At 45.1% G+C, this 17,867-nt stretch overlaps 1 protein-coding gene across 1 annotated transcript in view; it reads right to left on the bottom strand.

Moving 5' to 3' along the window:
- Positions 1–14,403, bottom strand: part of PAX9 (paired box 9) — a 30,239-nt gene extending 15,836 nt beyond the window's left edge. The window contains exons 1-4 of the mRNA XM_037900658.2: positions 14,163–14,403; positions 9,606–10,004; positions 8,223–8,849; positions 4,989–5,128 (exon numbers count right to left, since the gene is read on the bottom strand). Coding sequence (XP_037756586.1) covers positions 4,989–5,128; positions 8,223–8,849; positions 9,606–9,609 — 771 coding nt within the window. The 5' untranslated portion in view covers positions 9,610–10,004; positions 14,163–14,403. The remainder of the gene's footprint in view (positions 1–4,988; positions 5,129–8,222; positions 8,850–9,605; positions 10,005–14,162) is intronic.
- Between the last annotated feature and the right edge of the window lie 3,464 nt (positions 14,404–17,867).

Here is a 17,867-nt window from a genome sequence, read left to right as displayed (position 1 = left end):
TTCTTTAAATGCATGGTATGTTCACTTTTTTGTATCAATGTCCACAGACAATAATTACCCTCACAAATACCCCCAACACTTAATAAAGTATGTTTTCATGCATATATGCGGTTGTGTTGCTGAGTTTAAAGATGTGAGGCATTTGTGAACCAAAACTGTCACGTTCCCAGAAAAATCTATTTTCCACTTCAGGTTTCACTGTGCTCAGACTGTGCTGTCTGCAAAGCTGCTTTGGCTATAAAAGTGTGTAAAATGATGCACTGGGAAAATATAATGCAATTGCTTGCATACAATCTAAGACTGGAGGTATCAGTTAATTAAAAATCAATAGGAGCATTACTAGACATCTCTGTGATTTCCTACGGAACTTTTGATGCAAAATCAGAATGTGCCAGCCAAAGTTTTCAAGCTATCAAAGCTCAAATATAGGACGAAGTTTTGGGTTCCAAAGACACAAGAAAATTATTAATGTGGAGAGCTTAAAATGTTGTACATGTGAAAAGTAGATTTTGTTTCAAGTGCATGTGATGGCATATTGCTAAGGACAAAAAATCTGGAGATTTTTGGCCTCATTCTTTAGTCCTTACTCAGACAAAATTCCCATTGATGTGTGGCGAGTGGGGAGTGAAGGGCAGTATGCAAAGGAGTCTCTGCACCACCTACATGTTGCAAAGGGTGTTGCCTGAATAAAAGCTTCAAGATCTGGCCCATTAAAATGACTGTGTTGCTTATACAAGGATGGAACAAGTAAATATAGCAGAAACTGCAGCACTGTATACAAAAACCTTATTTTGGGCTTAATTCTGCCACCCTTTCTCATGTGGAGTGACTTTCCATTGGTCTATTTGTGGAGTGAAGAAGCACTCCACAGGAGTAAGGGTAGCCGATCAGACTGAGGCATTCCCGCCCCCCCAGCCCAAGTGGTACAAAGGGGAACCAAGTCTGTGTCTTGTACATTGTTGGTGCGTAACAAATTATAAATAATGATAATCAGTAATAGCTGTATTCTCATCGCCCACTCAACCCTTTGTGGAAATGCAGTGTGGCACTTTCTCCCCACCCTTGTTCTGCAATTCAAAGTCTCATTAGAGCCTGATTCCCCACTGTTTTACTCTAGTTTTAGGCCAGCGAAGCATTGTTGACTTTAGTTATGTTGGTGTAAAACTGGAGCACAGGGTTGAATCTATTATTTTAGACCAATCACTTCTGTTCTATGGTGAAAATGCACATTCATCCCCCTCTGGATAGAGCTTCAGTAAACAGGATTTGTGCAGGGAACCCCTTGGAATGGCAAGGTACCCTCACCCTGGATCCACATAAGTGTAGACCCAAGGGTCTCTCCTCCTGCCCATGCCAGTTTACTCAGGCAGTTCCCCCTTTGCAACAGGTGTGGAGACACCTCACAGTCTTGCTGATGGATTTAATTGCCACAGAATGTTTACCACAGACATATCGCGCTAGGGTGAATTTCAACCCAAATGAACAAACGGATACGAAAATTGCCTGTGCATTGAGCTTTCAATCTGAAATCCATTTTGTACCTTGTTGGAAAAGCTCTGTTCAAACCACGAATCTTGTCAAAACTGCAAAAAAAAAATTCACATTCTTCTTGGGCATTTATTTCCTTTCGAGGATTCTCTGGGGTCACAGAAGTAGCCAATTTATGAATTAAGGCAGTTATACACATTTTCATTAATACTATGGTAAACAAGCAAGAACACTATACTGTAAGTAGCCCAGAATATAAATTAGGGCTTCCCAAAAACAGATTTAATCTACACAAACTATTCTAGGAAAAAGATATTTTTAAGAGTACTCAGCAGTACTTTTTATTTTTATTTTATTTCTGAACATGCACGGCTCTGAAAATGACATTTTCCACAACTGCTAACTATTTTTTGGCCTTTCATAGCCTTTATATCCTGTGGACAATATACATGTGTTAAGTGGACACAACTTTATTAATAGTGTAGAATTTGCCCCCATTTTTTTTATTTTCTAATTTTGAAAGTAATTTTTGTAGTCCACTTTCTAGGTTGTATGTAACTTTTAAATAATATTGGTGTTTCCACCAGAACATTTATATACATATACAAAAGCATATATAGTGAAAGGATGAGACGTAAAATACAGTTTCCTACGCTCGTGTGGAAAACAATTGTAAGGTTCAATTTATGTTGCACGATTCTTTAGCTCATCTGTTAAGGTGACTGAAAACCTAACAGAAGCAGCAGTTTACAAGGCCAGGGTCTAATCCTGCAAATACTTCTGTGGATTTATTCACATGATAAAGTTACCCACGTGCATAAGTGTGTGAAGGATCGGGGGCCTAAGCCATTATATACAGGGCTGAGCTGTTCTTAAAAGGACAATGGCAAGATATTTTTTGCTAACTGGTTTGCATATGCACTATTTATTTTAATAAAACTAGAAGCTTGGAAATTAAATTAATTCATTAAAGCTCTTTTCATTAATCGCAACTCTTAGTTGGGCTGCTAGCATTATTTGTAATTGGGAAAAATAGGCTAGTTTTAAGAAAAGCTTTACATAGTCAGAAGTGTTGGAACAATTTTTATATGGAGGGTGCTGATGATGGAAACCATGTATTTGGTGTTTGTTGTTACTGCGTCAAGCCAGGGGGTGCAACAGCACCCTTAGTTCCAGCACCACTGTACACAGTGTTAGCAAACATAATAAAAAAGTTGCTCACATTTGGGGCCTACTGCTTTTTCCATTAAACCTATGCAGCTATGTTTTCAGAAGCATTCGTTCATTTTGTGAGCATCGGATTTCGGGTGCCCAACTCTAGACACCCATGCTTGATTTTCAACAGGGTGGAGGACTCTCAGCTCTGAAAATCAGGCAAAAAGTGACTCAAAGTGGGGCATCCAAAAATGAAGCCACACACCTTTACTGAACGCTTCTGAAAATGCTGCCCTCCAACTATAACAAAATTTGAACATAGGACATGAATTTCCCAAAACAAAGTAGAGCCACCCCCTGCATGAATTTCAGACTCTGCACAGAGAGCAGAATTAACATGGTTTGGGAAATGCGCTATGGTTTCAAAATGTCTTTTCACTGTGCGTAAAAAATGTTGTTACAAATGTGCTACGGGGTCAGTCATATTTAAATCTTATCCCTGGGGGCACAATTTGATCCCTTATCAGCAAATGTAAAAGTTAGACAACTGTTTCTAATATTGTTCAGTAAGAAAAATCATAGGAATTAAATAGAATATTTAGAGTAAAAACGCTTAACCATACAAAGAAGCAATTTGTATACCCTGTTTCCAAGCTATTCGATCGCCTGCTGAATATGGTGTGGATTTTCAATATGTTTAAATGCATATTGGGAATGATTCTTTTTAAGGCAGTGAGTCTGAATTCTAACCAAGCTACCCTTAAAATACCTGGGGTCAGAAATCTAGCTCTGTTCTCTAGGTAAATCCGCTTAGTGAACATCCAGCTGTGAGGTGTATTGATAGATGGACAGTAGGAACCTGGCCTCTCTCACAGCTGCTCGCTGTGCAGTGACAGTCCGGAAGTTCAGGTAACTGAGTTGCTGCTGAGAAAGCATCTCCCCCAACCCACTTCACAATAGGGGGTGAAGCCGCTGGTCGCTATACAAATGCCCACAAGCCGATCTGGCTATTGCCAGCTTCCCAGGGGACTGCCTGCCTGTGGGTGGCGTTCCCACGTTCCCAGCAAGCTTTGGGACCACTAGTTCTTTTTGATTCCTTGCAAGGCCAGGTCCCTGCTGGCGTGCCCTGGGTGCCAGCAGGCTCCCGCGCGGTGGGGGCTGCAGGGGAGAGGGCAGAGCCCGGTGCGGGGCAAAGGGAGCGTGCGGCTCGGAAGCGGATAACACGGGGCCCGGGTGTTTGCCGTGAATACGGAGCGGGGCTGGAGAACCCCCGGGCCCTGCTTGGAGCGAGCTCGGCCTGTTGGCTGGCTGGCAAAGCGGGCGCGGGGCGCAGAAGAGCTCGGGGACCTTTGCGCCAAGGGCAGGAGGAGGGGAGTTAAGATGTGTCTGGTTGTTACGCGCTGCAGGGGCCCCGCGGCTGTCCCACCGCTGCCCAGGCCTGGGGGGCAGGAGAGGGAAGCAGCTGGAGGCCGCCTTCTTAACACCACCCCCGGGGCTCAGAAAGGCGCCCGGGATTTCCGCGCTCCCGGGCCCGATCCTGTTCCCGGGGGCTTCAATGGGACCAGGATCGGGCCCTAGGCGAGCTGGGTATTTCAGCCGGGCACCGAGGAGTGGCCCCGTGACGTTCAGCCAGCAGCGTGAACCGGCCCTTCCCCAGGGCTCCCTGTGAGGAAGGCAGAATCCGCATCGCCCGTGCAGTTTATCCCTCCTTCCCCCCTCCATTGGAGCGGGCCTTGGGGTTGAGATTAAATCTGAAGAGTGCAGACGCCTGGGCAAAGTTACCTTGTTAATTATTATTATTTATCATTGCAGCGATCAGAGCCTAGCCTGAGCCACATACAGCTCGACACCCCCTGGGCCATGATCCACTGGGACTCCCGCACGTGGTGACGAGGCGGATTGGGAAGCGGTACGACTCCAGTCCAGGGTCTGGCAGCTGGGTTATGGTTTGGTTGTGGGGGACAACGGGGTCCTTGTTCCTTTACAGAGCGTTATAATTGTTCTTCACCGGACTTTTCATGCACATTTAAACAAGCCAGCACCTAACATGGCAGGGTACAGAGGAGGGATCGCACCGACACCCAGACTCGGCAGCAGCCCGGACGGTCCTGGGAACCGGCCCAGTACAGAACGCAGCAGTGAATAAGGAGAGAGCAGCACAGTGCTGAGATCTGGGACTTGAGACCGTAGCCAGGCTGAGCCCAGAAGCCTGTGGAGAGTTTGGGCCCGTCTGCAGCCAGCCATTAGAAATCCAGCCGGGCAACCTTCTTGCAGACAGAAAGGAGGAAAGCTCCCCCCACCGTGCACCCCTCCCGCCTGAGGTTAGCAAGCGCTGTCTCCTTTACCTGGCTGTACTTGGCCTCCTGCTCCAGGGAGCTCTTCTCCAGTCCATTCACAGCATGCTGGGCCGAAGGGGGGAAGCTATTTCTGCTCAGGCTGCTCCATTCTTCCACTTTGGGGCTGTGATAGGGCGAGCTGTCACTCACTGTTGGGAGACACGGGCGCGGCTCGTTAGAGATTCCGAAAACGAGCTGGGAAGTGCCAAGGCAGTGGGCTTGTGGCAGGAATTGCTATGTGTGATTACAGGCTCTGCCTTCCGCTCACCACTCACACACACACACCAGAAATCGCTCTGAAACTGTACCTGTGACCCAGAACCCCAGTAAAACGGAGGCCAGAACTCCGGCTCATAGGTGCTGGAACTCGTGGAGGTGGGGGGGGGGGCTGCAGCGCCCCGTTACTTGAAGTGGTTTCCATCATAGCCAGAGTTTACAGTTTGGTTCAATGGCTCTCACCACCCCCACTATAAAAAGGGCTCCAGCGCCCCTGCTCCAGCTCCTGGCAAGACCGTCTCAGCTGAGTGACAAATCCTCCCTATTTCTATCCACGCAATCAAGAAAAAGAACTGATCCGGCCTGACTGACACCAGCGGACACCTATTTATAACATTTACAACAGCTGGATTTCCTTCTTCTCCCAGAATAAAAAAAAAACCTGGGGAGAAAACTGAGATGCAGGTATGTATGCGCGTCTCCTGCTTTATGAAGTTAAACCTCAAAGATATTTTAATAGCATTTCCACTTCTGTACTAAATAGACGGTACTCGTCTTCCCCAAATGGCCCGAAACCGAGTTACAGCTTTCGGTAATTTGAAGGAGATTTCTGGTGCTTGTTTGGAAAAAGGAGTAAGTCCTTATAAAATTTTATTTTACACATACTTGATGTGTAAAGTATATAGCATGTGTGTAAATCACATATCTTTTTACATACATGTAATCGCTGTACGTGTAAATTGGTATATATAAGTGTGTGTGTGCGTGCACACCTCTATGTGTATACACCCCCACCCTGCCACCCCACTCTCTATAGAAAATCTGTTGGGTTTCTCTTTGGAGGTGGGGCTTGAAGACTGACAAACAAGAGAGACAAAGGGAAAGAAAGACAATAGGAGACAAGATCGATCATAAGTTAGAGGGGCGAAACCTTCAAAGTTTCATTTCCGTATTTAATCGAAATACAAAGAAACCCATATAGTATCAGCCGATTAGCACTAGCCCCAGGGTTGTTTCGAACCATTCATCATCACCTTTCCCTGACACCGAGTCATTTCGTGGAGAAATGCGTAAGAAAATTGCGTAAGAATAACTGGGTGCTTGACATAATTATTTCCAAGGTAGATTTAAGGGAACAATGTAACTTTTTTTTCCCCAAAGGGAAAAGAGAGCCGTGTTGTTCGCACTTCTGGCACTGCGGAATTATGACCCCTCCCCCAGTAAAAAAAACTTTTAAAAAGCATTGATTTGAAACGCGTATGACTCTGTTAGGGATTCGCGGGGCTGTAACATTTACATGCAACGAAAATTGTTCGGCGTGACCCGGAGTACTGGGGGGAGAATGGTTTCTCCGAAACCACCTCCTCCCCGAGCGGTGAAGTGTGCCTTGCTGCGATCCCAAGCCTACTCCCGCTGAAATCAAAAGCAAACCCTCTGGTTGACTTGAGTTGGAGCTGGATCGAGCTCTCGTGTTAAACTGTTTCTGTTCAGAAGCTACCTCTCTAACCAACTTGCAAGGGAAAATGCAGTCCGTGGCACAAGCCTGAAGTTGTCTGAAGAAACTGAGCTCTCTCCGCGAGCCCCCTTTTCTGCTGATCTCACACTTTCCCATGAATAGGGGCTTCCTTTAAATGTCAGCAAGGTCAATTTATCCTACAAATCAAGAGCAAACAACCCTCGTATGCAGTTTCTGCTGTTCAGCAGTCCAAACCGTGGCTTGGGGGAGAGGAGAATGTATATTGTAGTAAATCTTGTAAATCCCAAAGTCTGACAGAGGAGGAAAGAAATCTAAACACTCAATGGTACCTTAAGAGACCCTGTTGCCAATCTGATGTTAATAAAGGAGGAAAACATGAAAACCTTCTCAATTTCTAATTTAATTTTGCCTGTAATGTTCATTTCAGACATTCCACCCACCGTGTAATGAACATACTCTAGCATGTATATTTTCTAAATCCAGCTCCACACGCATATACGTTTGGTTTGTTTTTTTGTTTCGGGGGGTTATATTCTGAAACTGTGTCCAACATGCGGGGGCTGCCTTTGCTTGTAAAAACCTTCTGACACCAATGCATTTGGAGCGTTTGTTATATTGATATCTTGTGAAGTCAACGGGTGTAGTTGAAAACATGCCATGAAAATAGAAAGCCAAACTCCATTTCCAAGAGCAGGACACAGAGACAGCCACAGCCCAGAGTTATTTTTGAAATACACTCTTTTCATCCCATTTAATGTTTGTTACTTGACAAAAACTAAACTTGGAAATGTTCTTTTTTGATGCAAATCACAGACTTGTTCAGCGAGAAGCTAATGTTTCTAGCGAAAATAAAAGAAGGAGCGTAGAAGAAAAGCAGTCACTTGGAAAGGGACAAATACAAGTTAAGTATCAGTGGTTTCGTTTTCCTGGACCACCACTTCGGAGGAAAACAAAGTAAAACATAAGAATGAAAGCAATTAGGTGACATTTGAACTTCCTGTCTGAGCAAATTTGGCCTGATTGCGAAAACTAGAGAAACTGAATTTCTCTGTAATTTCAAGATGCTTTCACTTATGAATGCCTGATTTGGTAACAAATATATGTAATACACAGAAGGCATGCGAGATCATTATATCATTAATGACTGATAAGGAAGACAGAGATGTGATGATACATGATACAGAGAAAGAGAGTTAATGTGGACGTGCCAATGTTTTTAGCCCACGCTGTCTGTTCTTCAGCTAAATTATCATTGCTGAAGTCAACCTTTGTCATTGCATTATGTATTATACGTCCAAAAATCATAAGCCCATTAAATGTGTTTCTGATCTTTAGTGTGTGCTGGAGAAAATATAGTTTACAAACTGTGGAGATAAATAAATGAAAGTATCACTAAACGTTGCAAGAATTGGAGACTTCCTGCTTTGAAATAGAAAAGTCGAAATATTCGAAGAAAAATGCCCAGAAATTAGGCGTTAAGGGGCTCTCTTTTGCTATCAACATAGTATTCCTATGTGACTAAGAAGTGTCGTCTTCGGTTCTTTTCTTACCTTGGTCTGTTATGGACCTGATCCCCAGAATATCCGTGACCGAATGGGAAGAGGGCCAGGTCCTAGGCATAGCCATGGTGCTGGGGATTGCTGGCACTCCCGGCGGGGTTGGCACTTTGGCTCCTGCAGCGGTGATGGGGCTGGGATAGGAGTATATGTGGTTGTAAGGCAGAGCAGGCTGTGGAGGGGGCTGATGCTGTTTGTAGGATTCGTAGTGACTCTGCTGAGAGAGATTTCCAATTTTGTTCCGGAGGATCCGACTGATGGAGCTGACCGAAGGCACATTGTACTTGTCACACACACCATCTGCCAGCAGTCGGTCTCGAATCTCCCAGGCAAAGATGCCCGGATCTCTTTGTTTGTAGGTCCGGATATGTTTCACCACCGTAGGGGTGGTGACCCGGGGCTTGCTGCCTCCGATCGCCCCTGGTAGGATGGAGCCAGTCTCATTGTAGCGCGCCAGGATTTTGCTCACACAGCCATGGGAAACCCGCAGTTGTCGGCTGATGTCACAGGGTCTGATGCCCAGTTGGGCCAATTCCACAATCCGGAGCCGGATGGCATTGGGCAAGGGTCTCCCATTCACAAACACCCCTCCGAGCTGGTTCACTTCCCCAAAGGCAGGTTCTGCAAGCAAACACACACACATACAAACACATTTGACACGGCAAACGGTTGACGGGGGGCCGTTTGAACACACCCGACTATTAATCCTCAAAAGGCAGATGTCACCGGCTAGAGGGAACGCGCCACGGTCACTTCACTTACAATGGTTTTAATCTAATGTGGCTGACATTTAAAAAAAATCCGTGGCAACATCTTCAATGCACATTGATTTGTGCCATTAAAAATAGTCCAGAATGCACATTCCAGAGGTGAAAAATGAGATCACCCAAGCAGACAAGTTTCTTTATCTCCCCCCCAAAAAGAGAGGGGAAAGCCAGCGAAATTGGTGGACAATTCTGCAAAAAACGTGAAAGGTAAGGGAACCTGAAAGTAGTAATTAAAGAAAAAGATCAATTCTAGTTCTGTTTGTTCCTGTTCATGCTTCTTTGTTAGCAGCACGACTAGCCCCGCGTTGCGAAGCAAACGTGTTACTTTTTAACACCGCTGCGCTATCGATGTCAGCAACAATATACAATGTGCCACACAGGCTCAAATCATCCGTTAGGCTGCAATCGTCCAGTACTCTCATAATAACATTAATAATAAACCAACCAGTCATTAGCTTGCTCCATTCTGTGCTGCTGACCCTTAACGTGTTCCTACAACTTGTAGGAACACGAACAAAGTCAATAAGCAAATTGCGGCTGCACATGATCTCACACTGGTGCTCTCCCTTTTGACAGCCCTTGAACCCGCCTGCAGCTTCCAGCCACTTACCCATTGCTCTGAGCAGGACACCAATGAGACTAATCTTCCAAAAGGGAATTTAACAACAGATTCAGTCTCCCGGCCTCCTGCAATCCCGGCTGGAAAAGTCCACAGGTCCCTCTGATTTCCTCTCTAGGAGATAGCAAGAACGTAAGGAAAAAGGCTAAAAGGAAGTCTGTTTCCCGATGAAAGAGACTTGAGTTCTGCATTTCAATCTCACAGCAACGTGGGCTGGGCTGGGCTGGGCTGGGCCGGGCATCTCAGTCTATCAGTCACCAGAGGCACACCCCCTCCACGGGGCGGAGGCAAGGAAAAGAGGGCTCCCAATTGGTGCTCGATGATGATAGACAGCATAGTCCTGGAAGGCTCTTCCGCTTTCTTTTGCAGGCATGCTCAGCACCTGGATTCCTAATAGAATAGAGACGAATATTAAATACCTACGTAGTGGTAAGTCGCACAGAGAGTGAAATTAATATAGGAAATCTGAGGAATAGTTTAATGGTAGCACTGTAGTAAGGCATTATTTTGTAGAAAAATCAGTTGGTCCTGTCTCTACGTGTGTATGCGATCTGTTAGTTCAAGGTTACATACTTGCGGGGTTGGTAATACCTTTCCTAGGCTATTGTCAACGGTGCCAATATTTTGGTCATATCTCTTTAGCGAAAGCAATCTATTCAAAGTTTGTAGATACGCCTGCCTTTTATTTCATGCAAGTTTTCTCTGGCTATTGCTATTTGCACAATAAATGACCAGACAGAGAAGTATGTCGATGTTGACATCCAATAACTGGAGTCAGCAGTTTCGTGGAGGAATAACAGCGACGTCTTGAAAAATGCAGAGCTCTTTATCATTTATTTTGCAGGTAATGGAGATTTGTGTGTCTTTACATGATTCTGCTGTAATTTTAAAATAAAAGCCTTTTAACAAGTGAATATATTATTTAGCATACGTCCCAGAGAGTTGTGATTGTTAAAGGTAAGTTTATTTTTGTCATGAACTGAAAGCATGTACGGAAGCCACATGAATCTGTGAGTTGTATACATAAAACGTGGATGCCACAGTCTGTGTTTAGATGGGGGGGATCATTGTGTGTGACCTCCTTAGACTCGTGCTGCGTGATTAAAAAAAAAAGACAATTTATATTTTTCATTCCTATTTTAAGTGTTCCATTCTGTTTAATTGTAAGATGTAAATGCCTGATTTTGACTTTAGCAAAAACACTAATACTGGTATTAATAGAAGAAAATCGTCAGAAAAAGTTGGTAGGCGCTGGAGTACTTGGGTTTCATGCGGGGTGTGTGTGTGTGTGTGCGCGCGAATGTGTTTTGTTTGGCATCGTTGCCTGTATGATTCACTAGATACGTTTGTGTACATACTTACACACACTCCGCACATATGTCATACTACACGCATAGGTTATGCACTCTCCCATTCCAGCCAGGATTTTCTGATATTGTCCTTTCAAATTTACGTTTAGAAGTAGAATCTAGCAGGAATAGGATGTGTAAATGCTATATAATGGAGAAGAAATAGAATCCATTAATTAGACTGAAACATAAACTCGGAAAATAAAAGAAATCGGATCGGCCCAGAAGGCAGTGTGTTGGAACTGTTTCCAAATATCATTTTCAAATGGAATATTAAACGAGGAGGATTTTTAAGGCGGCAGGTTGTTAGAAGACAGAATAGAATTTCCATGGATATTCGGTCTTCCTTTGCAGTATTATTTTAAACCCTAGTGAATCTGCACGATCAGGAATGAGTAGGATAATACCGGGAACAAGACAGGAATCAATTGCACGTTGAAACTATTTCTTGATGGAGGGGAGGCGATCATGGTCATTTTGTGGACTTTTTGAAAAGATTGGGAATATTGATACGTTTGATCTCTGATACGTATTTTGCACTGGTTTCTGTGCCAGCAATGTGATTTGCACGTTCAAAATATCTTAGTTGTAAATTGTGGGATTTCCTCAGTTTGTGAAAGTTCACCAATACCTCACACTACAATTCTCACACATTTACCATAGCCGTTGCATGCTGTTAAAATTGATCTTTCTAGAGGCTTTAGTGTGAATCAGAAGTCCTTTTGCCACTGTATGTTGATGTGCTCTGTGTATTTTTTTAAAAGAGAAGGCAATGACGTGTGGAACACTTATACAGCATTAATCAAAGCTAATTATGTAATTTAACAATACACTGGAGTGCATGTACAGAAAACTTCCGATCTGAATTAATTACCTACTCCCTTCCGAAATCTAATATATAGAAAGAAAAGGAGTACTTGTGGCACCTTAGAGACTAACCAATTTATTTGAGCATGAGCTTTCGTGAGCTACAGCTCACTTCATCGGAGCTGTAGCTCACGAAAGCTCATGTTCAAATAAATTGGTTAGTCTCTAAGGTGCCACAAGTACTCCTTTTCTTTTTGCGAATACAGACTAACACGGCTGTTACTCTGAAACCTAATATATAGACTAATCCATTACAAGACTGGCTTTTTCTCCAAACACAGTTTTCATTTTAGCCAACTGAATGTATTTTAAATAAGCTAGATCGTTGCTAAATGTCTGTGTAAGTAATGACCTAACTAGGGCCTTACACAATGTATGGCACAATGTAAGTGCACAACTAATCTTCAGGTTTCCTCGCACGTGTGATCGTTTTCTGTGTTGTTACCCATTAGTTCTTGGTGTCTTTTCTTATTCTAATGATAAAGACAATGAAGAGTGTCAGACTGAGTTGTCCTAGCAGTTAGCTTTGCGATTTAGGGCCCAATCCTGCATTCCTTGAGCACCCCAAAACTCCCATTGACTTCATTAGAGTCTTCTCCCCAGCTCTGCCTGTGTCTCTCCCAATCTAGGTCTGTGTGTGGACTATTTTATTCGCATTGTGCCTTTTTCTCTCAGTGTCTTCCAACCTGTCTAATCCTCCCCCCCCTCTGACCCCGCCTCTGATCCCTTGGATATTCGGTTTCTTTTCCTTTCTCAATGTGTGTTCCTGATGTGGTCCTGTCGGAAAAGCTCGTTTACTCTGCTTGGGTCTCCAGTGGTTTAAGGATAATGTTTATCAGAAGTGAACGTGCTCAACTTGTTTCCATTTAACTGCTGAGTGTGGGCTGAAATAACAAAGGTCACAGCCACAGTGAGTCGGTAGAGGGCAGGGGGAACCGAGAGGAATAGGAAAACATGATCATATACAACAGCCTGTTGACCACTGCCTGGCAAAAGATTAATTTCAGGTACAAAATAATTAAATAATTAAAGGAAGGGGGCTTCCTTCCGAGCAGGCCGGCACCGGCAGCGGATACAACCGCCGCTCGCTTGGGAAGTTTCCCCGGCCGTTGTGCGGCTCGGTGGTGGGGCTGAGATGAGCAGGCTTGCACACGGGAAAGAAAACAGGACAAGTGGCTCTTGCTCGAGTCAGATCAGTCCGTGGGGCGCCTGGGGGAAAGCGCAGGGGGCGTCCAAGCGGAATAACTGTGAATGTAGGGGGCTGTTAGAACCAAAGAGCGGATAAATCCCATTGCTCCCAGTGGAGCTGTGCAGTCGGAGAGTCCCGGTTAGGCAAACCTGCATCGGTGCAACGCACCAGTTCAAGGGCAGAGCTGATCCCAGGGATATTACTGGGAACAGATAGAGAGCTGGGGTAGAAAAGCGGCCAGCACACGCACCTAAGAACAACGGAAACGCCGAGTGGGTGCATGTCCAGGGGTGACAAGCGAAAGCCCGGCCGGCTAATGCAATAAATCTGTTTCTTTTTAACTGCACCGTGCTGTAGCAACGTGCGGGCCGGATCTTGCTCCCGTTTCAAGGCCAGGGGAGTTTGGCGGGTGCCTTAGATCCGGCCCGAGCTGTTGTATATTATATCTGCAGAAGACGTTAGAATGACCAGTGATTTTCTTTGCATGCCATCCGCAGGTTATTGACGGGACCCCCGCGTTTAAATGGATGGTTTCCCCTGAAAGGTCAGCGTCTGTGCATATATTATACTAATATCACACTGTAAAGGCTTCCATGGGTCTGCTCTGTTGAGCACTTGAGCTACAGTTAAGCCAGGCTGTGTGCGGTGGTCTTGTCTCGCTACACATGGCTCTTTTGTGTTGTCCAGTTCTCAATACCTGTTTTAATATATTTCCGGTAGGAAACAGGTTGTACCGAATTAGCACTAGTGCGTGCCTGACAGTATTTCTTATCATCTTTTCCCATGCACCGTGGCTGGTGGAGTAACTCCATAGTGCTGCTATTTATCTGATTTTGCCTATTTTACCAAAATGAGGTCCCGCTCTCCCCTCCCCCCCCCCCCGCCGCCTGTCTTAAGTCTGATCCTTCTCAATTACAAATTTAGGATCTAGTCCTGCTGGCCGAACTCGGGCGAAACTCCCATGGCAGTCAGTGGGCATTTGGAGGTCACAGAGCATGCAGGATCTGGCCTCCTGGTTGGATCCATCTTTCAGCAATAGGGACGGATAGGGGCAGCCATAGACACACTGGCGGCGAGTGCCTTTGGGAAGGGCCTTCATCGATATCTTTGGTACCGAGAAGCAATCCAGGAGTCCTTACTCACCTAAACTCCGGTGGCTTAGAACAGGATCCAGTCACTGAAGTAAATGGCAAATCTCCCCGTCATTTCAATGGGAGTTCGATCAGACCCTTAGTGAATGCATTTCCCTCCTGTTTTCGCTCGAGATCTTTCCTCCACTTGGAACTGCACGAAGAATTTGCTCTGGCTACTAAAGACCAAATGCACATCAATCCCTCATACTAGATCGTTGAGGCTTGCTTAGTTTTGAATGGCAACCCAGACGCATGTGACACAAGACACATCCACACTCACACTGTCAGTCTATCATTTTCTGTAGAGATCTCAGCCGGAATCTATGTTTAAAAATACTGCTTTAAAAAGATACTTTTCTCCACCATGACATTTCAACAGACACCAAATGAGATTTATCAGGGGTAGTCCTGTTAGTCTGTGTCCACAAAAACAACAAGGAGTCCGGTGGCACCTTAAAGACTAAGATATTTACCCACGAAAGCTTATGCTCAAATAAATCTGTTAGTCTTTAAGGTGCCACCGGACTCCTTGTTGTTTAAATGAGATTTAAATCCCAAACTTTTCAACCGTATTAAAAATTAAGTAAAATAAAACAGTCACCCCAGCGATCCATTTAAAATTGCTTTTAATTGTTCATTATGTGTTGATTGACTTTTGACAGAAACTAAATCCCCTCCAACCCACCCCCCATAAACGTAGCGATTGAAAAGCACGCCTTCAAATAGGGATAATTGGATGGTAAGTAGAACATTTCTGTACATAAAATGCCTAAATCTGACCTTCAGAAAGGACAAAGCCCCCTGTATGTGTGTTTTAAAGGCTGGATGTCATGGGGCCACAGAGAAAAAGCGTGCATGTGGTGTCATTCCGCTAATACCGAAACTCCTGGAGCGTATATAGACACATAGATATTATATTCATGCCGGGGAGTGAGCTTATTGCAGTGAAATGCTACTCAGGACGATTGATTTACACAATCAAAAGGGCACGCTTCACCCAGCCCCTGCTCGATGAAACTAACAAGGACGCGTGTGTATTTGGGATCTCCTCACAGACATTTTCCTAGAGCTGCCCCGGAGCAGTGTTATTACAAACGCCACCAAAACAAGCAACCGGGGTGAGGGGTGGCGGGGGCGGGGGGGGAAAGGCCTGGGGGAGCGTTTGTGGCGTCTTTCGACAGGGTTGGTGCCGGGGGAAAGGCAAGGCAAACCTGTGCTCAGGTTAGCTTTCTCAGGTGCAGGGGGAGAGCCACACCTTCGGTTTTGTCATTGTCAGTGGGTGAGTGGTGTAAATATGCCCACAGTGTGCAGATGAATAAACAGGGCTGGTATTTTTAGCAAACAGGAATACACCACCTTAGAACCCTTAAAAAAAGAAAAAGAAAAAAGGTGTGTTGCCAACACATTAGCAAAGCGACCGAGCCCTGAACGAGTGGGACGGTATGCTGCCGGTCTGCTCGCAGAGGCAATTAAAAAATGTCTCTACAGTGAGCTATAAAACGGGACTTTTCCTTTAAATACCAGTGTGAACAGCGCCTCCCCTTTATGTTCGGCATTTTCTGTTAGATATGGATTGCGATGGGTTAATAGTGTGAACGTTTGCTCCACCGGTGACCGGAATGTCTAGCGTTTAAATGGCCTTCAAGTTTCAGTGGCTAACCTGGGTGTGTGTGTGTGTGTGTGTGTGTATATATATATATAAAAGCAGGTCTCTCGCAGCATAGTGGCGGGATCTCGGGCACTGTGCCGTGCTTGAGATACTGAGAAATCCGCTCCAAGCGGAACCTCTCCGGGTGCCGGCAGGCTGAGGGAGAGCGCGCATGCAGAGCAGACGACACCTCGCGAACCCGCGCCATCTGATCCAAGGGTCTTGCTGTGCAATCGCCCAGGGCCTCTCTCGTCTTTCGGCAGCCCCCTGGGAACTCCCCGAGCTCGGTGTTTTTACAGAGTTCTCAAAGGTTCTAATCCTCCTCCGCTGTCTTTAGACAAAATGCACTTCAAGGAATTCCCTGACAGACCCCTGCTGCTGAAAGTGGCTTTCGACATCATGGGGGGGGATTTTCAAAATCGAGTTCCTCTCTTGGTCGGAACGCTGCACACTAGGCATTTACTGCAGTGATCACTCAGTTCCCACAAACCTGAAGTTCAGTTGGGCTGGTTCATACGGCACTGGGATGGCTTTCTAGTCTTCTGGGGAGAGGCCTTCGTGCGGGAAAAAAATAATAGTAATCCTGGTTGCATGTTTCAGTTCACTATTTTTTGTTCTCTTGTTGGCTCTACTCTACACTGCAGTCACCTTTGCATCAGTGAGGAATACACATGTGCACACGTGTAGTTTCTTTGTTTTAAAATGAATCCATGTGCACTCTCTGTATACACGTGCCTAGAGGAAAGTAGTGTATATGGATAATATACACACGTGACTCACTGAAAACAATCTAGTATTCAAATGTATAAGCAAATATTTCCAAAGACTGGGGTGTAACAATTAATGAACTTCAGATTTAACAGACCCCTAAGCATCCTTTCTGAAGAAAAAATACTTCTCCCCCCCCCCACCCCCACCCCCCATTTAGGAATCGATTTGCTTTCAGGGCTAAGTGTCATAATGCGACTTGATATGATGAGCTTTTGTTGAGTGAAATCTCAAAAGGCACAAACCAGATCAGATCTGAGCAATAACCTTGCATTTTCCACCCTCGTGTTACAACGCGAAGGAAATTGGTTCGCATTCGGAGAATAATCAAAATCGAATTGGATCTTAAACTCATCTATTTAGTCACAAAGTTCAGAATGGAGGGGAAAGTAACGGCCAATAAATGAGGAGTCTCTCTCCCTCTTGTCAAAGAATTTATGGGGGTAAAGGTCTTTGGCTAATAAGCGCACTTTGCGAGCTCACGAGGGGTTGGTAGTTTTTAAAAAAACCTGAGGATTTGTTCCGCTTTTTAAGAGTAGATTTGTTGCATATGATTTTCGCAGGATTTGTAGGGAGCCCTCAGCCTGTGCTTTCCTGAAGGCCATCTGTATGGGCCAAATCCTTCCGCCTTTGCTCGGGCAAAGCTCACATTGACTTCAAAGTGGGATGCTTGCCCGAGGAAGGGGCTGCAGGATTTGCAGGCTTGCGGATGCGTTTGCTACCGAAGGTGAATTTCGTCCCACCTCGGTGCAAGGACCGAAGTTTCTGATTTTGTGATTCACAGTTTCCATCGCCTGGTTCCTTACTCAGCCCTAAACCTGAGAATCCTCCTGTAATGTCCTTAAAGAGTGTCCCAAAAGGGATCTGGATAGAATCGTGGCTGTAAGTAAGTGAGAAAGAAGCTTAAAAGCCCTCCTGGGAAGGCCAGTCTATGTCGATTTGATAGGGGTTCGCTCATTTCAGCCGTGTTATTGTGTGTAATAATAGATCGCCTTGATCAGTCCTCGGGGACACAGTTTGTAGGTACCTTATAACGTTGATGAAAGTTAAGGCTCCTTGAGGCGAGCAGCAAGCAGCTAGCGCTAGCATAAGTTAATAGGTTTCATTCCCCATGAGTAAAGAGATGGGAAAATAAAGAGGGGGAAGGGGGAAGAACTCACTCAGACCCATTCGTTTTACATTAGAACTTCATCCCGCCTCCACTGAAAGCAATGACAAATCTCCCTTCGATTTCAATGAGGACGCAACCTGGCTTTTCCATTGTGCAATGTCTTTATTTCTTTAAGAAAAATAAGCGGG

This window comes from Chelonia mydas, chromosome 6, assembly GCF_015237465.2.
Source record: "Chelonia mydas isolate rCheMyd1 chromosome 6, rCheMyd1.pri.v2, whole genome shotgun sequence".
Classification (NCBI taxonomy): domain Eukaryota; kingdom Metazoa; phylum Chordata; order Testudines; family Cheloniidae; genus Chelonia; species Chelonia mydas.
The sequence above is the reverse complement of the archived record's forward strand: the minus strand, read 5'-3'. Positions and strand labels throughout refer to the sequence as shown.